Source organism: Vulpes lagopus, chromosome 8 (assembly GCF_018345385.1).
Source record: "Vulpes lagopus strain Blue_001 chromosome 8, ASM1834538v1, whole genome shotgun sequence".
NCBI lineage: Eukaryota > Metazoa > Chordata > Mammalia > Carnivora > Canidae > Vulpes > Vulpes lagopus.
This window is the reverse complement of record NC_054831.1, coordinates 100,825,607-100,849,426: the sequence shown is the minus strand read 5'-3', so window position 1 is coordinate 100,849,426 and position 23,820 is coordinate 100,825,607. Positions and strand designations below refer to the sequence as shown.

The window sequence follows — 23,820 nt, the reverse complement described above, 5'->3', positions numbered from 1 at the left end:
GGCATATAGGTTGGAGAACATAGTATAAAAGGCACAGTTAGGTGGGACACCTGAGGGACTCAGCTGTTGAGCATCTGCCTTTGGCTCAGGTTGTGATCTCTGGGTCCCAGGATCGAGTCCCACATCGGGTTCCCCTGCAGGGAGCCTGCATCTCCCTCTGCCTGTGTCTCTACCTCTCTCTCTCTCTCTTTTTCTGTCTCTAATGAACAAATAAATAAAATCTTAAAAAATATATATATATATTTAATACCTAGCATAGTTCTAGGCTTTGAATATTTGCTTCTTTCAAAAACAGTGTAATTCCTACATGTAAAAATAGGTTTTTGCCGTAAGTTACGTATGACATACAGTATGGGAGAAATAAGTTACCTGTGATTTTTCTATCTGCCTTATTTTCTATAAAAATAGAACCAAGTTATATTCCTACTCTTGCTCTAAACAAGGGAAAGAAGGCAAGGATGTCCGAAAACATGGTGACTCTGACTGTATTGTTCTGTTGGAATTTCATTAGTCATGCCCTGATAACCAGACAGCAGGGGCAGAGAGAGCAGGCCATTGATATTCAGTTCAGACACTGGCATGTCTGGCTTCATCTCACAGATTTGAGTATAGCCCAACTTTTCTTCCCTTTCCTGGCCTCAGAGGTTCAGTTCCCTGTCCTTGTCCTCTTTTGAAAGATCCTAGCTTGTAGTTTGTGGTGTGTAAAGCTAAAGCTATCAGGATGGAAACATAGGGATCCTCTTCCCATCTGCCCACCCTTGTTTCTGCGTCTGATTCTCCCGGCCTTATTCCCTGTCTTCTTCTTAGTGTCTGAAGTGAGAGATCAGCATGTCTTCCGCTCAGTTTACCTTTTCTCTCTACCTCCCCTGAGCTCCTTTGCTCCCGCCTCCATGACCATCACTACTCCCTTAGTCCAGGTTCTTAAATGTTGCTAAACTAGAGCTGTAGTGACTTCATTTGGCTTCTAGGGTCGACTTGTGCCCCCGCCTCCAGTCTTCTGACAAAAATGGTCTTTTAAAAATGTGAAATGAATCATCTAACTCTTTCTGTTTGCCAGACCCAAATGCCTACCTTATCAAATGTAAATTCCTCAGCATGCATGATGCTTAAGATCTCTTAGAATATAGGCATTTTCTTTTTAAAAATTCCATTATTTTCACTGTTCTTCCTACCTAGCTATTCTTCTCTCTACTCTGTGCACATGGAATGTGAAATTTGCTGACTTCTTAAAAGTACTGCATTGAGACATCCCTTCGTGCTTTTATGTGCTCTGCCTAGAATGCTTCCTTCCTTACTTAACTGGTCATCTGCCAGCCATCCTTCAACACCTCGCTAGGTGTTGCTTTTGTTTTGTTTTGTTTTTAATATTTTATTTATTCATGAGAGACAGAGAGGCAGAGACACAGGCCGAGGGAGAAGCACGCTCCATGTGAGGAGCCCACTGCGGGACTCGATCCCGGGACCCCGGGATCACGCCCTGAGCCAAAGGCAGATGCTCAACCACTGAGTCATGCAGGCATCCCTAGTTGTTGCTTTTGGAAAGAGTTTCTTAATTTTTCCTCTTCCCAACCTCCTGTCCATGCTCTTGCACCCTTGCCCACCATGTTCAATGGAATGATGCTGTCCAGTATGGTAGCTCCTAGCTACCTGTGGCTGGACAAATGTTAAGTTAAACTTAAAATAAAAAATTCAATTCCTCAGTCACACTAGCATATTTCAAGTGCTCTTTAATCATGTGTGGGCAAGGGGCTGCTGTGTTGGATAGGACTTTCTTTATCGCAGAAAGTTCTATTAGACAGTGCCGCAGAGGGTTAACTGCAGTTTTCTCATGTGGCCTGTATCTTTGACACTTTGTCGATACTTCTTTTGATTCCATTGTGGCACTTACCATACTATTTACTTATTTATTTACATGTGTTTGTTTCTATTAGTGAAAGATTGGAGGGAAGACAATATATCTTCTTCATCTCTGTGTATTTGATTTGGATTTTAGGGCTTAGTATATTATTTGTTTTCAACAAAAGTTTGAGTTGAATTGATACAGTGAGGGTTTTTTTTTTTCCCCATAGGATATATATTTTTTTTTAAGATTTTATTTATTCATGAGAAACAGAGAGAGGCAGAGACACTGGTAGAGGGAGAAGCAGGCTCCCTGTGGGGAGCCTGATGCAGGACTCAACGCTGGGACTTGATCCCGGGACTCCAGGATCACACCCTGGGCCGAAGGCAGGCACTAAACTGCTGAGCCACCCAGGGATCCCTGATACAATGAGTTTTAGAAGGGAGAATTGCCTCTACTCGAAGACTTCTAATAGTGAAGCAATAACATGACAGCATGTTTTATATATATGTATAAAATATATATGTAAAAAAATATATTTTGGTATGTTACATTTGATACTGTATTTTGATATGTTACGTCTCTTTTAATCTAGAAAATGCTACTGGTTTTTAAATTATTATTATTTTTTTAATGACGTAGACATTTTTGAAGAGTTCAGACCAGTGATTTTATAGCAGGTGCCGTAATCTGGATTTGTGTGATTGCTTCCTCATGATTAATTTTAAGTTAAAGTGTGGTATGAGGCCCACATAAATAATTATGTGTGCCATTTATTGCATTATAGTAGGAGGCACATAATTTCAAACCGTCCATTAATGGTGATTCTAAGTTTGATATCTTAGGGTGGTAACTAGCATCTCTATTATTCCTTTTGTAATTAAAAATTATCTGTAGGGTGACATCATGTGAATATCCTGTTCCCAGCAATCTTTTTACTCAATGTTTTACCATCTGTTCATAATCTTTCCTTGAATCATTAAAACACTGATGGTTACAAAATGATGATTTTCTAATTTTTACATTTATTTTGTCTGTATTTCCTCACATATTTCTGTAAAGAAGAGTTTTTTTCCCACTCCCCTCTTTTCCACTTTCCTCCTCCTTCCCCACCCCAAATTTTTTGAGTATCATTATGGACTCATGAATTTTTAAAATCACTAATATGTTATAAAAATTGCCATAATTATTATTTTGCCACTGAAATTATCCCATATTTGGCTAGTGGGAGCCCCTATAAACTGGCTGTGTGTCCTTTTATATAACTCTGTTTTTGAACATTTTCTTGCTTTCTCAGACAACAAAGTATTCCATATTTGCCTTGTACATTCCTTGCTCTACACCTGAGCTTAGCTTTTTCTACAAGTAGCCCCTGTTCCTGTTAGTGGAGAATAGTATTTAGAAACCAAGATCTGGTTGCAAGATATGATCATTGCTATTGAAGTAGTGTTGTTACTGCTTCTTCGGTGAACAGAGCTAGAAAATACAATTTTTTGAAAAATGTGCAGATACTTTCAATTTGCATTCCATTGTCACAGAAATCTCCCTCACCTTTCCCCATTTTATGTGGATTTCTTTTCTTTCAGAGTGAAAACCCTGCTTTCCAACACAACCAGTACATTTACTTATTAGCTCTACCTTTCAATTGATAGTATAATGCCATTATTACACCACGAGCAAGCCTGCTAAGTAAATTTCACAATTTCTTTGCAATTTCTCTTCTCCTTAGACTCCATCTCATTAAAGATATATATATTCAGAATACTACTTGAAAGTTACTTGAATTCTTTTTGATATACAGCCAGCATCCTTTGTTTCTGTTTTACTTTGTTTGAGGGTTTGCTTTTTCATCCTTTTTGAAGTCTTATTCCTGTTTTTATCCCCTCTACCCCATGCCTACCCATCCTTTGTGAGAGTGAGATTTTTCATGTTTGATTTCTGTACCATGTAGATGTTTTCCATAAAATTAAACTAACAGGATGATCAGTAATAATGGCTCTTTTTATCTTTAACAATGCTTTTGCTTCGTGTCTGATATTAGTGTTTTCTACATAAGCTTTTTTTTGCCTGGTTTTCAGTTTGCTTGATTGTCTTTTTTCTGTCCCTTTCTTTAACCTGTGTGTGCTTATGTTTTAGGTGATGTGTATACAATTTGAGAAACTGGTTTTTATCTAGGTTACTTTGTAGTTGCTTTTATGTTTGAATTGTTTTTTCTGCTCTTGATATTATTTGGCTTCCTCTTCCTTCCCTACCCTTTTTTAAAAAAAATTATTTGGAAGTAATACATACTATATCTCTTCTTTTAATGGTCTTTTTTTTATGGTTTTTTTTTTTAATGGTTATTTTTAATGGCCATCCTTCTCATGCTTGTTGGTGCATATTGAACGGTCAAATAAACCCTCCTTTTCTTATGTACTACCAAATTAGGTTTGTTGAATTCTGTACTTTCACACTTAAATTTTTTTTTCCACTGGAAAAAAGGAGACTGTATGTTTGTTTATTTTTTTAATTTTATAATCTTAATTTGGAAAGAAAGGGTCTCAGTCATGCTATATGAAGAAAAATTGGCAAAAAAAACTGGGCTGATCACCACCTTTACTTTATAGTCTGCCAGCCACCCTCTTGCCCCTGCCAGGAACCTAAGCACTGTTGAGGCCAGGAATACTATTTTGATTACTGCTCTATCCATTATGACTAGAAAAGTGTCTGGGCATTAGCTAGACCTCAATAGATGTATTCATTGAACGAATAAGTAGAAATATTTAGTATGGAGAAGAATGAATGGGACAGTAGTAGGAGTGGGATGGAGGGCAGGAGACACAATGGAATGTTTAGTTTGAAGAGCTTGCTTGTCAGTCATCTGCTTGGTTAGTATGGCCCTGAGGACTGAAGTGAGCATAACAGCAGCAACACAGGGCTGTCTACTGTCAGAACCAAGTGGAGAAATAGAAAGTAGCTTCATTATGCCCTTCCAGTTACCTCTAACAGAACTCTCCTGAAATAACTGGAAGGGATTCAATAGTCCTTAATCGCTCTAAGAGTCTTTTGCTAAGTGGATGGAATGCATTGCTCTCCTTCATTTGCAGCCAGATTTAGGTGCACAGGTAGGTTAAATTTCCATCTTAGACTTGCCAGATGATAATCTTAACCTTACTAACAAATGATCATTTAACAGCATAACACTACGCAGTCATCAGTCTGCATGCTTCCCTAACAATCCCACACGTCCTGATGCTTTCAGTTTTTTGTTTGGGCAAATTAGAAAAGCAGTAAGTATGTAGATTGTATTGTATGTAGATTGTAAGTATGTAGTTGTATGATTTGCTTATTTGTCATTTTTCTAGCAAACAGTGAAAGGTAGCCTGCATATTTTCTCTCAATTTTGCCTTTGAATTACCTTTTTGTTTGATTTTAGAATTATCTTAGTTTGATTTAGATATTTACTGGGAGTGATGTACAACTTGGGACAAAGAACATGAGGTTTTATTAGTACCTGACGATCTAAACGAGTGCCTTGAGGGCTGCTTATAATAAAAATCTCTTCTTTTTCTCTTAGGGCTGCTGCTCAGAGTAAATTAGGTCACTACACAGATGCAATAAAGGATTGTGAGAAAGCCATAGCAATTGATTCAAAGTACAGCAAGGCCTATGGGAGAATGGGGTAAGTTTTGGCAAAATGTTCAAAGTAGTACCAAGGAGTATCAGATTTGCTATTAATGGCTTGGTTTTCCATTTCCTGCTTAAATATTGCAAAGAAGATCAATCTACCATTGAAAGAGGAAATGATTGCAACTTCTGTGACCTGGAATAGAGATGACCCACTTGTATGATGAATGGTTGGTTGTTGGAGAAAATCATACAGAAGAGTAGACTCACTTTATGTTCAAGCCCACAAATCTCAAATGAGCATTCAATATTTTGGCAGACAGTCCTACTGTATTTCCTTCTACGTTCACCTTACCTCTCTGAGTTGGGCTTCCTACCTTCTCTTCTTCTCTTCAAATTTCCACCACACGCTCCATGGCGACTCTCAGCTCACGCAATTGCCTTGCACTTAATTAAGAAAATGGATGCATTTAGAAGAAAAGTAACTCCTCTTCCTGCTTCTGAATCCACCAATCCACCTGCATTTGTATCCTCACAGATTGCCTTTTGTCCCTGCTCAAATGGAAGTGTTCTTATCTAAGACTGGCCTTCACTCATGCCTTACAGCTCTCCCTTTGTACCTTCTCCAGGTCTTTATGCTTTATGCTTAGAATCCTCTCCTGTATCTTCTGCAACCCTAGCTTTCCTGTCTCTAACAGTGACACTGACTGCATGCACAAAGGTCCTAGAAAATCACCTACTGGAACTGTCCTTTTCCCAGCTCTTCTTTCTCTGATTTGCTCCCATGGCTGCTTGTGTCTGCGGTCGCATCTCTCTCATGTCTCATTTGCTCTCCCCTCACTCTGATAGGGGCTTTGTCTCTGTCACTCCACAGACAGCCCTGTTCGGGGTCTCAAGTTGTCAGTATTTTGCCAGGGCCGGTGTTCATGTCTGTATCTTTACCCTGCCCCGTGTTTTAGTATTTGGCATGATTAACTTTACTTTCTTTTAAAGTTTATTTATTGGGGATCCCTGGGTGGCTTCAGGGTGTGATCCCGGGGTCTCATGATTGAGTCCCACATCAAGCTCTCCACATGGAGCCTGCTTCTCCTTCTGCCTGTGTCTCTGCCTCTGTCTCTGTGTGTCTAGTGAATAAATAAATAAGATCTTTAAAATTTTTTTAAAAAATAATAAAGGTTATTTATTTATTTCAGTAGTCTCTATACCCACCATGGGGCCTGAACTCACGACCCCGAGATCAGGAGTTGCATGCTTTTCTAACTGAGCCACCTGGTCTCCCCTGCATGATTAACTTCTTTGTTAAGTACTTCGTCCTCTCTGCTTCTGCGATATCACACTTCCTGCTTTTCCTTCTACTTTGCAGGATGCTCTTTCCCAGTCTGCCCAGCTGGTTCTTCCTTCTCTCCCACCTCTAAGTACTGAGGTACTTCAGGGCTCTCTCCTCTGCTGCCGCTGCCATTTTTCTGCTCTCTCTTCTGATTCCATCCAGTCCCATGCTTTTAAATTCCATCTATACTCATTATTTATGGATTCTGTACTTAGGAATTTGCCTACATGCTGGCATTTTTTTGTAACCCCCAAATCAATACTCACCTGCTTTTTGTGGTCATTCACAGAAGGGTGAAAAATTTGAGTCAGTTGTCAGCAGAGGTCTGTCTGCCTTTTTGTTTTAGCTCTCATACTGTAAACAAGTGTCCTTTGCAGTCTGTGTAGAGCTGTATTGGTTTTTTGCATTTTTGTGTCTTTTGTGGTTGATTTCCCTGTTTACACTGGAGCCCAAATGTCGGCTGAAGTGTTGTGTCCTGTTCCTAATCACAAGGAGGCTACAATGTGTCTTATGAAGAAAATACAGGTAATGTTTGATCAGAAATGAGTTAGTGCTGTTGAGTGTTGGTTCAGTGCTAATGAATCAGTAATAAGGTTTCTTTAAACGGAAACACACATAATATAAGATTATGTTTCGATTTGTTGATGAAAATGCTGTGACCTGGGTGCCTCGGTGGCTCGGTCAGTTAAGCCTCTGCCTTTGGCTCAGGTCATGATCCCAGGGTCTTGGGATTGAGTCCCCACATCAGGCTGTCTGCTCAGCGGGGAGCCTGCTTTTCCCTCCGTACATCCCCCCTGCTTGTGATCTCCTCTCTCTCTCTCTCTCAAATAATTAAAAAAAATTTTTTTCAAAAAAGAAAAGAAATGTTGTGACTGAAGGCTCACAGGATCCCAATTCTATATTTCCTCTGGGAGCAATTGTTCATTATTTGCTAATTTATTGTTTGTCGTGCCTTTATAGAATATAACTACTGTTGTTAACAAGACTCAACTATTTATAATGATATAGATCTTAAATAATGTCTGAACTCCATACTCATATATTCAACTACTTTTCATTTCCACTTATATGTGTGACAGGCACTTAAAGCTTAACATGTTCCCCAAAGAACTTTTTTTTTTTAAAGATTTTATTTATTTATTTGACAGAGCGGGCGTACAAGCAGGGAGAGTGGCAGGCAGAGGGAGAGAGAGAGAAGCAGACTCCCCACAGAGCGGGGAGCCTGACACGGGCTCAATCCCAGGGTCCCAGGCTCATGACCTGAGCCAAAGGCAGACGCTTAACCAACTGAGCCACCCAGGCACCTCCCCAAAGAACTTTTTGTTACTTTCTTAAATCTTTTCCATCTCAATAAATGGTACCTCATTTACCTACTAGTGCCAGAAAGTCAAAAGCCTAGTAGTTATCCTTCATTCTTATTATGCCTGACAGGATTAATCTATCAGCAAGTCCTGTCCATTCTGATTTCAATTATATCTTGAATTCAAGCACTGAATGCTATCTTGCTTCTAACCCTAGTCCAAATCACCATCTCTTACCTAGGCTACTGCGGTAGTTTCGTAACTGGTCCCCCTGCCACCATTCTACCCATACCCATGTTGATCATCTGCAGAAAGGCAGAATGAATGTTTTTATTTGTTTGTTTGGTTTTTTTGAGCAATGGGGCGAAGGAGAGGGAGGGGGGAGGGGGGGAGGAAGGAGGAAAGGGCAGAGGGAGAAAGAGAGAATCTTAAGCTCCATAGATGTGCAGTACGTAGGGCTCAATCAATCTCACAACCCTGAGATTATGACCTGAGCCGAAATCAAGAGTCACAGGCTTAATGGACTGAGCCACCCAGGCGCCCCCAGAGTGAATGTTTAAACCACAAATCAGATCTGTCACTCCATTGCAACCAGAATAAAATCCAGACTCCAGACTGTGATCTTACATGGTCTGGCTCCTGATTATTTTATTCCCTGACATCATCTTTCCACACTATTTTCTGTGCTTCCTCATCAGCTCTTGTCCGGTTCCTTAAGGATGCCAAACGCATTGTTCTCAGCACTTTGTGTTTACAGTGTCTTCTGTTTCGAATGCTCCTTTGATTTACAAGGGACTGCTTTCTTCTCATCACTCAGGTCTTTTCACTGTGGCTGTCTTTGAGCAGCTCCCCTTCTCTTTAATACTATGATTTTATTTGTGTGTGTATTGCTTATCTTCCCAGGTAGGATGAAGTTTTCTTAACCTCAAGGACTTCATCTTTCTCTTTGTGAACTATAAAATAGTATCTGGTATGCAGTAGGGTTTTTTTTTTGGTTTTTTGGTTTAGAAATGTTTTTTTAAAATATTTTATTTAAATTCAAATTTACCAAAAAAATAAAAATAAATTCAAATTTACCAACATATAGTATAATACCTAGTGCTCATCTCATCATGTGCTTTCCTTAGTACCCATCACCCCATTACCCCATCCCCCTTCCTGCCTCCCCTTCACGAGGTAGGGTTTCAATAAATATTTATTGAATCTTGATTAACTGATTACTCTGAAGTAATATCTTTATTGTTGACTGGAAGAAAATCAATTAGGTTCTGAGAATTTTTCTGTGTTTAGACACTGAATTTTGTTTTGATCAGAGGTCTGGGAGGTAAGTCATCCAAGAAAGAAATAGAGTAATTTGTTAAAAACAAACAGAACAAATAAAAACCCTCAATACTATCTGTTCATATATACTATTACTGTATAGTTTGGAAGTAATTTTCTGATAAATTCTAACCAGATAGAGGTTAACAAAATTTAATAACTAAGTCTTTGATCTGTGCCTGGGTTAATAATGTGTTGAGTGGTAAAGGATCCTAATTTTATCTACTCAAGTTAATACGACTTCTTCAGGAGTAGTCCACTGATACCCCATAGCCCATTTTTATTTTTTTTTAATGGTGAATTGATATTTATTGTGGCTCAGTGTATCTGTTATAAAGAAAGAAGAAAGGGATCCCTGGGTGGCGCAGCGGTTTGGCGCCTGCCTTTGGCCCAGGGCGCGATCCTGGAGACCCGGGATCGAATCCCACGTCGGGCTCCCGGTGCATGGAGCCTGCTTCTCCCTCTGCCTGTGTCTCTGCCTCTCTCTCTCTCTCTGTGACTATCATAAATAAATAAAAAAATAAAAAAAAAAGTTTAAAAAAAAAAAATAAAGAAGGAAGAAAGTGGGACATTAGGAAGCACACATCTAGTTGAGTCCTTAAAATGATTTTAGCATTATGGAGCTATAATGGCCACAGGTTGTTAGCTCACATCTTTGTGGAGCTTTGCCATTACTAAGGCAGATTACTTAACATATTAAGCTTAAAATTTGAAAGGTAGGTAAGGTTCATTTCTAAGCATTAAATTCATGACTTACGGGACGTTTGGGGATGGCCAAGGTTGTCAGCAAGCAGAATGGAGAGAGTCCAGACATAAGAATCTTGAAATTAGAAGGAATTTTGGTGATATCCCTGTGAATCATAGTATGGTGGATAAAGTAAGTGTAGTGTGGATTCAGATTGACTACCGAGGCAGATGTTTGACTGTTGGTGATGTCCTGATGTTCTTTAATCATGTATCTTACACTCTTCTATTTTATTCTTTTCAGACTGGCCCTCACCGCCATAAATAAATTCGAAGAAGCAGTTACAAGTTATCAAAAGGCGTTAGATCTTGACCCTGAAAATGATTCTTACAAGTCAAATCTGAAAATAGCAGAACAGAAGTTAAGAGAGGTATCCAGTCCTGTAAGTTATTGATGACAGATGACGGCAATATTTTCTGTCATTCACAATTTATTACAATCAAATGGCAGTGGTTAAAATAATTATCAAATATCCTTGTTTTACAGACAGGAACTGGATTGAGCTTTGACATGGCTAGTTTAATAAATAATCCAGCCTTCATTAGTATGGTGAGTAGATTTCCTTTTCTGTTCTGCTGGCTGTCTTTCCATAGAGTTATATGGTTCCCAGGCTTTTAGAAACATACAAGGGAGCTTTGGTGGTGGGGGGTGGGGTAAGGGTGGTGGTAGGGGTGATATAATGCTCTGACTCAGGTTTTTAACCTGCCTGTGTACCTCTTTGTGAGAAAGCCATGGAGAGACTTTAGGAGGCCCATGGATTCCCTGAAGTTGTATATAAAAATTTGTATGTATGTGTACCTATGCATTTTTTAGGGAGAGAACTGTATTTTTCATCCGATGGGCAAAGGGGTCTGAAAATCAAAAGGTTAAAAACAACTCTTTTCCGTGAAAGCAGCCCTAGGAAGATCTCTAGTAATTGAGGTCTGAGTGGTTTGACTGTCACGGTACCCTAAGGTCTCCTCTTTTGGTCTGCTTCTTTTCTATCCTGAGTTTATTTGAACTTTTAGTATAATCCTCATATATATGTATTTCATCCTTCAACAAAATCACTCATGGATCTTTTTGAAGACACACATGCTCTGATCCAGTTTGTGGAAACTGATTTAGTGGGTCGGGGATGTTACGTGGCCATGTAAAGCTCCTTGAGTGACCATTCGTTCCACTACATGCCATGCCCTTGGAAGGCGGCAGTGCCACTTGTATTCATCTTTGGTTCTTTCAAAAAAAAAATGTGCCCTGCATCCACAGTATCTTTGTTTGCATTGAAATGCACAGATGGCTCATTCTTGATGAAATAAAGAAGTCTTTTAAACAATTAGTAGGTTTATAGCAACTGGCAGTGTACAACTGGTAGTTGAAATCTTTGTAGACAGTACTAATTTTTGAATCATTAACTCTAAATGAGGTGTTGGGAAAGCCACCACTTGCTTTTATTATCAGAGATAATTATTTGACTGACCTGCAAATAATTCAGTAACTTCTCAAGTCTCAGGATTGAACTCATCAAATTTAAGTTGGTCTTATCTACATGCCAGCAATAATATGTCTCTCTGTGGGTTTTGGGACATCTTTAGCATCGTTACCCATTTCCAGGCCTCAGGTGATGCTATTATACAGGATATGAAAAGGGATTTCTTCTAGTTTCAGATTTGTTTTAGTGCTCAAACTGCTGTGTACCAAAGTGAAGTGTTGTAAAAGGTGGCAGTTAAAAACCTATCGTGTGGCTTGTAAGAAGAGTCGGGTTGATAGAGTAAGAGGATTTTTGGAGGAAGCTATTGGAGTTAGAGAGCCCTTTTCCACTTGCTGGGAAGTAAGGGGACCTGCCCTCCTCTCAGGCCCACAGAGAAAGGGCTTTTCTGGCCCCCTCAGAGAGCTTTCTACGTGGCCCTCAGGGCGGAAGACAGCAGACTGGAGTCTGGCCCGTCAGCTAACGAAGCCTGTGTGGTTTAGCAAGTAACTGTACCAATGGCAGTGGAGTGGAGGAGGTGTGCTTCCTGTGGATCACGGTGCACCCGGGAGCTCATCTATTCCAGGGTGATCCGCCCAGAGGGGCCTCCTGGAAGGTACAGGACCCCGACACGTCATCTCTAGCGGAGGACTGCAAAAGACTTGGGACCGCACGGAAAGTCGCAGCGTCTATCCAGAGAGTAAAGTCCCTTTCTCAGAGGACAGAGGAGAAATGCCCAGCGTGGTGGGGGTGGGAAAAGTTTCTGAAGGACCTTAGAAAGAGCCCCAAGAGAGATCCATAGTAATTTTAAACAGTTTGCACAACCAAAGAGCACCAGTGCAAAAACTACTGAGAAAGTACCAGTCATTGGATAACTTTCCTGCACCCCTGACCCTCTTCCCTCCTAGAGGGCCAGTACTCTTGCCCGGCCAGCTGCGGGGAGAGGCACAGAAGCACGGTGGTGAGGAGGAGCAGGCAATGGCGCCCCTCCGCGCTGGTGCAGCGGGCCCACCTGACGGCAGGCCCATGGCGCAGAGCAGACGTGCACTTGGTTACTGCAGGGAGCCAGACGCGCAGTCCTGAGCCACAGGTCATTTTCTAACTTTAGGCGACTGGAGGACTGCTTACTTCAGAGTGACCAGAAAAGCCCTAGGATCTGCTCTGTTTCCTTGAGGTCCTAGAGTCTAGAAGAGGATGAACTGCTTTATAGAATCAGATTAAAGGGATCATGACACAAAAAGGCTTTATGATATTTGTGACCCACAAATCCTGCTTTTTCTGTGTATTCGTCCACAGAATTCATGTGTTGGTGCAGAGGCACGAATCCTACCCGAGACTTGAGGGAAGTTACTGAACCGTTTGCAAGTTAAGTCAGACAGTACTCTTTATGGCAATGAAAACAAACGATGGCTTTTTCCAATGACTCATTTGGGGTCAGTAGATAAAAAAATAACTACCATCTACAAAGATTAACTTAATTTTTACATGAACATTGTGGACAGTACCAGTTTGAGGCAAAAAAAAATCTGATATGGTTTCAAAATAGAAATTTTTACAAGTGAATATATGTATGAATGTAATTTCCCTCCCACTATAAGCAGGGGAGGAATAAAACCACCAAGCCCCATGGAGCAAGGTCACGTCTCCTCTTTTGAAGTAGACCTTCAATTATAGGAGACTGTTCATACTTTAAAAGTCTCTATTTTTTCCTTTTCACTTTATTGATCTGATAAGTAGTAGGAAGTAAACTGCTCTCAATATCCTCAGCTTAGTATATGTTTGTAATCTCTTTATCCTCACAATGTATTTTCAATGCCACTTTTCCTAGTCCTTCCTTTTTTTTTTTTTTTTTTAACATTCCCATTCACTTTTAAAAATACACTAAAGCTAGGGGCCCCTGGGTGGCTCAGTCAGTTAAGCATCCAACTCTTGGTTTCGGCTCAGGTCAGGGCCTCAAGGTCGTGAGATTGAGCCCTGCATCGGGCGCGGAGCCTGCTTGCGATTCTCTCCTCCTCCACCCTCCCCCACTCTTTCATGCACACGTGTGTTCTCTTGCTCAAAAAAAGAAAAATACACTAAAACTCTAAAGAATGTTAGAATGTACCTGGTTTAGTCTTCATTCCTGGGTTTTTTTTGAAAAAAGTCTTTGTTAAAGACCCGTAACTATGAACTGCCTTTAATGGGAGATGCCATTTTTCAATTGCAGGCAGCAAGTTTAATGCAGAACCCTCAAGTTCAGCAGCTGTAAGTATATTTTCCCCTCCCACTTGCTGGCTCCTAATTGGAGTACATCAGCTCCAAAATGATAAGTGATAGATGGTAGATGAATGCCAGTCATTTGGAACTTAGAGCCATGCACATCCGCCTTGACTTCCTACACAATATGGGTGTATTTTCCTGACTTCTCCTTCGCCAGTACCCTGCTTGCTAAGACTATATGCCAATCCCAGTGTGTATCTCTTGCCTATTCTAGAATGTCAGGAATGATGACAAATGCTATCGGGGGACCTGCTGCCGGAGTTGGGGGACTAACTGACCTGTCTAGCCTCATCCAAGCGTAAGTGTTACTACAGAAATAGTAAAAAAAAAAAAAAGTTTGTGTTTGACAGCTTGTCTCTAAAGTGAAAGGACCAGGGCTTTCTTTCTTTTTTTTTTTTTTTTTTTAATTTTTATTTATTTATGATAGTCACAGAGAGAGAGAGAGAGGCAGAGACACAGGCAGAGGGAGAAGCAGGCTCCATGCACCGGGAGCCCGATGTGGGATTCGATCCCGGGTCTCCAGGATCGCGCCCTGGGCCAAAGGCAGGCGCCAAACCGCTGCGCCACCCAGGGATCCCAGGGCTTTCTTTTTAAATTTTTTTCTTTTAGTATCAGTGGCCTCATTAGTTACTCAGTCTAAAGAAGTTCGTAATATGGAATTTTCAGAGTGGAGGGCAGGAATCCAGATCTGTATCCATGCAAAAGATTTTCAGCAGATTTGAATAGTTACTCAAGGAGGTAGATGAAAGTCAAATATCTGCTTGCAGTATGGATTAATTTAGGTATACTCATGTATTTAAAAATCAGGTATTCCATACATTAATGTCCCGACAATTTAAGAAACTATTTTATTTGAGCTTTTTCAGTGCACATCATTATCAGAGGAACCCCTTGCATCTTATTATATGAGCACACTACCTTCACTTCCACCCGAGTTGGTTAGGATACTCTGCTTTTTTAATTGATTTTTTGGTTGGCCTGTAATGTACCACTGGAAATTTTATATAAAGACAGGAGGACCATGTGCTTTTTGTGATTGCAACCATGTAACCAACCCTACTTACAATATTGCATTTTTAGTGATCTTTCAGTGGCATGATTCTAGTGATGTGTAACACTTGCAGTTGATGGTTACACACTCAGGCATTTGTATTGTTTTTTTTTGCCTTCAGAAATCAGTTATGTTAGGTGACATAGAGGTGACCAGAAGGATTGTGACACCTAGCATACCTGATGACAAGAGCAATTCCTTGCGTTGTATTTGAGCACTGACAACGAAAGCATGTACTCTTCAGCCCTTTGCTTATTTGTGGTTAAACACTAAACTGGGTAGATTTCACCCTGATTTCAGGAAGTCCCTTTTTAGCGTGGGTGTTTTGTTTCTTACGAAGAACACTGCACTGTCCTAGTGCTATATGGAGGAATTGGTAACTGGAAGATAGTAACATCAGGAGTCTAAAACTTGTTTTTATAGAAAAAGTTCCCTTTGAGTAATACCCACATCCTCTGCAGTTCTCTGGGCATTGGTGTTATGTGACTGGAAGTTCCCTAATTCATACCACTTTGCCTCTTTACTACAGGGGACAGCAGTTTGCTCAGCAGATACAGCAACAGAATCCTGAACTTATAGAGCAACTCAGAAATCACATCCGGAGCAGATCATTCAGCAGCAGTACTGAAGAACATTCGTGACTTGATCAGGGACCCTAACCTAGAGCACAAATGATTATGGCTCTTAAGTGTTTGCTGTAGATAGTGGCCAAAACAAAGACACGTAAAAGAATCAATCTGTCTAGACGATAGGTTTATCATCCACAGACTTGAACATAACATGACTCCTTTGTAAATGAATGGTCAGTAGCCCTGTGGAGTGCCAGTAGAGTACTGGACAGGGTTCCATTTTCAAATCATCATCATATTTGTATATTAGACCTAATAGCAGAGTATATTTATTGAACAGGAGGGCTGTTTATGGGTGAGTTCTCTAGCTCCAAGTTCCCTGAAGCAAACTGTTTTTGAAAGATGGCGATGGCCAAGAAGAAAGGTTTCTCATGCTGGTTTAGGAGAAGTATCCTGGCCGCTGAACAGCATGCATGTCTGGAGAGGAGAAATGTGTTGTGCAGATTTCGTTTTGATAGTGCTATCAGGACTGAATGTAGATCACAGGGGCCAGTACTGTCTTTAATGCTGCTTGTTCTGATGGGTAACAGGGAATAATCAGAGCTGGTGGAAAGAAGCATTTGGTGCAAGGGTGGTTTTGAAAAGAAAAATAAGATGCTGTGAATGTACAGAGTGAAGGTAGGATGTTCAGGTTTTCTGCATAGTTCTTAACTAATCTTGCCTGCAGTTTGGTCTTGATAACATTAGCATGGCCAATTACTCTAAGTACATAATAAAATACATTTAGAAATCCTTAATGGTACTGTTTAGTTCCTTTGTATAAACTACTCAATTTAACTAGCACAATTTCCCCAGTGGTGACTTTACCATGGAAACTCTCAAATATACTTACATTTAAATAAGCCACTGTTTTGGCCCTCAAGTTAAGGATTTTCTAAGTGGCATTTAATTATGTGCATATAAATACTGATTTTTTTAAAACTCACTAATTATTTGATGGATTACAAAAAGCTTCTATCATTAACACTGCTTGTTCATGTAAACCTTTGCTGTAATTTGGCTTAGCATGTTGCTTTTATGCTTAATCTTAATTTGATGCAATGTAAACATAACAGGGGACTTAAAATATTTCACTGAAATCAATTCATAGTAGTTAATGAAGAAATGTGGCATTAAGTATTAATGGCATGTCTTTACAGTGATAAAAGACCATTCTAACTGGAATTTCTTTTGTTAATTATGAAATTGGTAAAGTAGGGTGAACACAATAATTTCACAAGTGTTGTGACAGACGGCTGAAAAAGAAATAATATAAAAAGAAGTCAGTAATACTCATGATGATGAGGGGCCTTACTGTAACTATTCTCTTCAAAAGACTTGGTATCTCTATAAGGTTAAAAACCAACTTTTCCTTTGTTTCCCCCCTTGTGAGATTAGAACAGTGGTTCTGCAATTTCACTGTAAGAATTCATTAAAAATGCAGTTTCACAGCCACACTTTCAATTTTTATTTAGTAGTAAGGCCTAGGAATCACCATGTTAAATAGCATACCAGGTGGTTCTGACTTAGGTCTTAGGACTCTAATTTAGAGCAAAGGTAAGTTAGAGATTTCTCCTCAGACCAGCAAATTCCTAACTGCCTGAGCACAAGACCCATAAGAATCTACAGTTCTGGCCAGAGAAGAGCAGGACTTAAATTTTAGGCCTTCTGAATTAAATTTCCTTTATTCCATCTAAACCAACTTAATTTTTCATGAGGTTAAACTCAGCTCCTAGTGTTCAAGTGTTACACAGAACGAAATACTATTTGCATGAAAGTTAGTACTGTCCTGGAAAAAAAAAATGTGAAAGATGATTCACAATTAAAAATTAGCTACTCTTGGGGTGCCTGGCTGGCTTATTAGGTAGAGCATGTGACTGGATCTCAGGGTCAGGAGTTTAGGCTCCACATTGGGCATAGAGTTTGCTTAATTAAAAAAAAAAAAAAAAAGGCTACTCTTTTCCAGTGATAAGACAAAGTTTCTAGAAAAACTATCTTGTATATTAAATTGCTTTTAGATCAATAAAATTGGTAAATCTGTAGGTGACTGACTGGAAAGAGAGAAAACACAAATCAACAGTACCACAAGGGAGAGGACAGCACCATAGCCTTCGAGACTTTAACAGGATAATCAGAAAATACAATGACCAACTCTAGGTCCATATATTGAATAACTTACATGAAACAGATGAATTCCCTGTAAGATAAAAACTACCAAAGTGCAGTGAAGAAATAGACATCCTCCAGGAGAGCAAACTTCAGGCCCAGAGGACTTCAGTGGTAAATTCTACCAAACACAGGAGAAATACTATCAATTTGACACTATTTCTTTCAGAAAACAGAAGAGGAGGAAACACTTTCCAAAGCATTTAGCTATTATTACTCTGATACCAAAATCAGACAAAGGCATTATAAGAAAAAACACTTTTTAAAACAATGTCTTGATTTGCCAATATCTCTAGATGGGGTACGCCATCCTTTTTATGCGAAGAGCTGGTATAGTCCTTCCATTACAAATTTCTCGTTTGTTTCTTGGTTGATACACCACCTATAACAAGTTCATTCTAGGCATTTGTCATTCTATTCAAGCCATTTTTTGCTCTTCAAATACCTTTATCATTTTGGAATCACAACTGCAAATCATTTCAAGGAAAGTGTATGCATTTGGATTGTGCTAGCTACTCTTAAAATTATAAGGACTGTCCCAAATACTTTGCTGGCTTGTTTGGAACAAGAGGACATTAAGGCAATGTACTAGAATGTAATTCTAGAATTTAGTATACATTCTGTTTAGGAATGACTGGCTTCTGTTAACCACATTTCATTGTAGTAGCTATAGCTGTTATGATGCTATGTGAAACTTAAAAGGTTCCTTTTATGAGGAAGACGTTTTCATTTAATGTACCAAATTGTTTATCTAATTTTTATAATATGGTTTAAACAGATCCTTTCTAAGATGACATTATCTAACCTTTACTTAAAGAATGGACGATGTGTATAAAAAGAGACTTTGTAATTAAATCAAATTACATAGCAGCTATCAAGTGACCATTATATGTTACTTTTAAAATCGGGAACAAAAAAAAGATAAAATAAAATCGGGAACAATGAAACAGAAGGTTCAGTCATGAGAAGATGCTTGAAAAACAATGGAAATACACAAAGCAGTGGCTATAAAGTCTTATTAATCAATCTTACTCTGAAAGAAAGACAGACTTCAACTTTAGACTGCACTTTATTTTGCACAGATATTTCATTATTAGTGCAATTTAAGGGGCAAATCTCATTCTGAATATAGCTTTCACTTTGGACCAAATAATTTGTCATGGCAATAAATAATTATGCATTTAAGAAAAACCAATTTTTGTATTTGACTTAATGCATCTAACATTTAAGCAATTATATTTACATCCTTGAATTCCGACTTACCAAAATAGGTTTTTATTTAACAGCATAAGCTTTTGGTTTCCTTACAAAATATTGAAGCTTAGGATATTCATGTTGCCAATTTGTTTACAATTTTAACTTTCTTACTATTTTTGTTCCTGGAATAAGTAAATCACTGTGATTACATATAGAGACAGTTTTGTAGTATTTATACATGACTTAGAGTTCAAAATCAAATATCAGAAGTTGGAAATCCTTTAAATATGCCTTATGAAAATAAGTGGCTTATTTTTCAATGTGAAAAAACAGGGCTTTTTAGCTTAGAAAATTAACAGGAGGGTATCCCTGGGTGGCTCAGTGGTTTGGCACCTGCCTTTGGCCCAGGGCCTGATCCTGGAGTCCCAGGATCGAGTCCCATGTCGGGCTCCTTGCATGGGGCCTGCTTCTCCCTCTGTCTGTGTCTCTGCCACCCCCCCTCCCCCTCTGTGTCTCTCATGAATAAATGAATAAAATCTTAAAATTAACAGGATTCTTAGTTAAAAATTAACAGAGTAGGGGATCCCTGGGTGGCGCAGCGGTTTGGCGCCTGCCTTTGGCCCAGGGCGCGATCCTGGAGACCCAGGATCGAATCCCACGTCAGGCTCCCGGTGCATGGAGCCTGCTTCTCCCTCTGCCTGTGTCTCTGCCTCTCTCTCTCTCTCTCTCTGTGACTATCATAAATAAAAAAAAAAAAAAAAATTAACAGAGTAATCAACAATCCAAGCAATTAAACCAATTCTGATCTGTTAGTAACTGATATTTAGATGTGTGTGTTTATATGTCACCACAAACACAGGTACACATAAATATAATAACCTTGAAAACAACTAGGAGAACTCATAATGTGTTGGCATATTAAGGTTACATAAGCACTACTCTAGTTGTCTTAAACTTTTTCTGCTGAGGAGTTAGGAAAAAAAGGGTGAATTGGAAAATTTTTAAATAAAGTATTATAAAAATCTAAAGTTTTTAAATGTTTTTATTTTTTTATTTATGATAGTCACACAGAGAGAGAGAGAGACAGGCAGAGACACAGGCAGAGGGAGAAGCAGGCTCCATGCACCGGGAGCCCGACATGGGATTCGATCCCGGGTCTCCAGGATCGCGCCCTGGGCCAAAGGCAGGCGCCAAACCGCCGCGCCACCCAGGGATCCCCAAAATCTAAAGTTTTAAGAAACAATTTTATCTTTCAGATCAAGGTCAGCAAACTAAAGCCTGCAGGCCAAATCTGGCCAGCTGCCTGCTTCTGTAAACACTGCTGTGCTATTTTTGCCTATGTGTTGCTGTCCCACTATAATAGCAGAGTTTAGTCTTTTTTTTTTTTTTTAAGATTTTATTTATTTATTCATGAGAATACACAGAGAGGAGAGAGAGAGAGAGAGAGAGAGAGAGGCAGAGACACAGGCAGAGGGAGAAGCAGGCTCCATGCAGGGGGCCTGACGTGGGACTCGATCCCAGGTCTCCAGGATCACGCCCTGGGCTGAAGGTGGCGCTAAACTGCTGAGCCACCTGGGCTGCCCCAGAGTTTAGTATTTTCAAACCACATTCCCTGCTAAGACAAATATTTAGTATCTGGCCCTTTACATAAAATGTTTGCTAACCCCCCATTCTAGATACTTGCTAGGGACAGTGCCTCAAATATAGAGCTTTTGGGAAACAAAGTCCAATGGTTATCTAAAGATGTAACAGGCTGAGTGTAGGAAATATACAAATGTCCGTTTAGAATATAATTCACAAGATAAAATCTGTAGATGGTTCTTTTCAAAACAAATATTTAATATTTTAACTTTTGCAGGAAAGAAATTTAAATAATAGGTACTTATTTTTGTTGTAGACGTGATCATTTCACAAAGGTGACAAATACACAGGAAGTCCTGTGAAACTCCATGAAAAGTAGAACACTGGAAGTTTTCTTCAACTCTCCACCTTAATGGCCGAAGATACCACACAGACCTGTGCGATGTCATCATATTCGTACGTTCTCTTTAAGAACGTGTCTGTTAGTCTTAAGCCGGAGACACTCTATTGAGGGAAAGAGAAAGGCATAAATATCTGGGAAAGTACCAAGGGAAATGTGGAAACAGTAAATGACCAAGGGTTACCCGTGCCCAAATACTGAAATTACTGAGAAGAGAGCACACCTGCAATCCCTGCACCGAAGACAGCAGAGTGAGAGCCAGGCAGAGGGAGGAACTTGGATGTAGCTTTCCGAGCTGTCTTCCTGAGATGCCACACCAGTGGATAGAATTGGTATTGCACATTTCTAAAACCAGATCCATAGTCCTTTCACTGCTGGAGGAATCAAAAAGACGGGAATAAATCTTGTTCCTTTCACAAAGCAGTACTGTGCTATTTCTTCCACTAGTGCCAATGAATTGGTTTTCAGGGTATCCAGGAGAATAAAAAGCAGAATCAGAAATAAAAAGCTATAATGTCATTTTTATTTCACTTAAGATAGAAAAAGGACAATAAAAGGAGATGGCATCTTCTACGGTTTAAAGTGGTGCTGAGATTGATCTGCCTGTCTGGATATAAGCCTTCTGGTTCTATTATTGAATCCTGGCTCCCTGGTGCTGATCTGTTAACAGCTTTGCCATTTCTCTGGGAGACTTCCAGACATCTGTGTCTAATCTTGTTGCTATGTTTCCTTTCTATTTCTGGCAGGTACTCTTCCGGAAAGAAAAAGATAAACTGAGTCTTTTTGTTATTTAACCTAGGTTCCTTTACCATGCAGATAACAGAAAATGACAGTATTTCTAAGTAAATATTATCCAGGTTTGTTCACACAGGAAAAGACTGCTTCTGCTTATAAGTGATATCACTAATTTAGCTTCAACATGTTAAAAGAAAAAAAAAAAACTTTCAATGACAGTATACACATTGTTCTTTTTTTTTTTTTTTTAAATAGCCAGAGGCTCAAAGTAAAAAACAGTCCTCTGCTCTACCACCATTTTTGGCTACTTTCAACTGTTTCAGTTCTTTTTTCCTCCTCTTTCTTGGCTCCTTATTTTAAATACTTATTTAAATTTCAATTTGATTCTTAAGACATACTGATTTAATGATCTTTAGCTTTTATATGTCTCTATTTCTGCAACAAACATTTGAAATGTCCACTGTGTGCCACAGACCAGGTTAAATGTACTACATGAATTTTCTCATGACGTTTCACAAAAATCCAGTAACTGTATTTTGTGCATGCGTGTGGGTGTGATAGTGGTGGTGGTGACAGGGATCCCATTTTTATACATGAGAAAAATGAAGGTCTAAGAAATACGTGCTTTTTAGAAAATTCACTTCAATCATCTGAAGTTAAAGCAGACACCATAAAAAAATGAATTTCTTCATTTTTTACAGCAGTTTGTCATTTGGTCATTAATTGATTCGCTACGCCTCAAAACATTTAAATAAACAAAAAATCCAAAGCACATTTATACACAAAGGGTCTTTACCCTACGCATGTTGCTGTTTAATGAACTTCCACGATGGGGCAAATTCATCTACAACGCGAGGTAAGATATGGTCCCTTTTGTTGAATAGTGCAGAATGTAGTAAGGGAGAGACTAAAAATTATAGCAATATATATATATATATTCATATATATATGAATGTCACCAAGAAAAACTATATAAAAATTCGCTATCACTAAAAAGGAATGATTAACTGTGCATTATAGGTCACTAGCTTCAGAGGGAGGAAGGTATTTTTTTAATTTTCAAGGATGAGTATTTCCTATATCATAAAGTTGGAGTAGATATGGAATTTTAAAAGAGTATACATTCAGACCATGTTGGATGGGAATTATTACTGCAATATTATCAAAATGCCCCAACTAATAATACATTTCAAGTAGTAATACAAGTTGTACCAGAAGCAACAGGACTGGAATTTAATCCTGTTTTTCTGGCGTCAAAGCCCTATGTTCTTTGCATCCCAATCGCTAGATTATATCAAGGCCCTATTTTCCAATCTATGATTGATTCCTTGTCTTAAATTCATAACCAATTTTTACTTTCTTAATAATAAAGCTGCAATCCAGGTATAAGTATAGTTCAGAAAAATCTCTTATTACCTTCAATCTATAATATATTACTTCATAAGAATGTACTAGTTCATGCATTAGTAATCTGAAGTGTGAGGAAGTGTGAACAATGAAGAAGAGCATGGACTCTGAAGTCAAATACACCTGGTTTCAAATTCTGGCCCTATCTTTTCTAGCTCTCTCTGCTTGACTAAGTCACTTAACGTCTGAGTTGGCTTTCCCTTGCATAAAATGTGAATAGTATCTACCTCATAGGGTGCAATTCATGAATTAAGCAAAATATAGACAATGCCTAATAAAGTAGGACCTCAAAAATAAGTAATGTATACAGCTACCAAAAGAACTTTACAGTATGCAATACCAACATCAGAAAAGGCTTATGTCAAGAGGAAATTTAAGACGGCATACTCAAAAGACTTTAATTTCTTTGACGTAGGCGAGGAGCAAAGGATACCCATCCACAAACACTGCCATTACCTGCAGTTTGTTATTTTACAGGTAATATGAAAAGGTTCTTCTAGGTTTACGGTATCTGGGATTGCCTCCAAAGACAACCTAACATCTCCATAACCTGGAGCCTAAGAGAAAAAGCAACACAGTTAACATACATCTATTACAAAACCTTTCCACTTTAATAAAGGTACCACACTAGCCCATGTACTCAACAGTTGTTGCATCTCCAAGCTCATGTTTGGAGAAAATACTTCTCAGTCATTCTTACTGTTCTCTGTTCTAACTTCTTTTGCTAATATCATCTGTGGACCAGCACTGTGGACCCTGTGTTTGCTATGATTATTCCATGTTCAGCAGAGATCAAATGAATCTCAGAGGTAAATAGTAAAGACATTTCA

At 39.1% G+C, this 23,820-nt stretch overlaps 2 protein-coding genes across 5 annotated transcripts in view; one reads left to right on the top strand and one right to left on the bottom strand.

Annotated features, from left to right (window-relative positions):
* Positions 1 to 18,855, top strand: part of SGTB (small glutamine rich tetratricopeptide repeat co-chaperone beta) — a 44,979-nt gene extending 26,124 nt beyond the window's left edge. Inside the window, exons 6-11 of the mRNA XM_041766799.1 lie at positions 5,397 to 5,501; positions 10,383 to 10,521; positions 10,626 to 10,688; positions 13,793 to 13,830; positions 14,060 to 14,143; positions 15,426 to 18,855. Of these exons, the coding sequence (XP_041622733.1) occupies positions 5,397 to 5,501; positions 10,383 to 10,521; positions 10,626 to 10,688; positions 13,793 to 13,830; positions 14,060 to 14,143; positions 15,426 to 15,537 (541 nt within the window). The 3' untranslated portion in view covers positions 15,538 to 18,855. The remainder of the gene's footprint in view (positions 1 to 5,396; positions 5,502 to 10,382; positions 10,522 to 10,625; positions 10,689 to 13,792; positions 13,831 to 14,059; positions 14,144 to 15,425) is intronic.
* Positions 18,856 to 19,990: 1,135 nt separating this feature from the next.
* Positions 19,991 to 23,820, bottom strand: part of TRAPPC13 (trafficking protein particle complex subunit 13) — a 38,313-nt gene continuing 34,483 nt past the window's right edge. For 2 of the 4 annotated variants that reach the window (XM_041766791.1, XM_041766793.1), the window contains 3 exons: positions 23,447 to 23,547; positions 21,072 to 21,222; positions 19,991 to 20,952 (listed from right to left, as the gene is read on the bottom strand). In XM_041766791.1, coding sequence (XP_041622725.1) covers positions 20,845 to 20,952; positions 21,072 to 21,222; positions 23,447 to 23,547 — 360 coding nt within the window. In that variant the 3' untranslated portion in view covers positions 19,991 to 20,844. The remainder of the gene's footprint in view (positions 20,953 to 21,071; positions 21,223 to 23,446; positions 23,548 to 23,820) is intronic. The other 2 variants (XM_041766792.1, XM_041766794.1) reach the window with 1 other exon arrangement.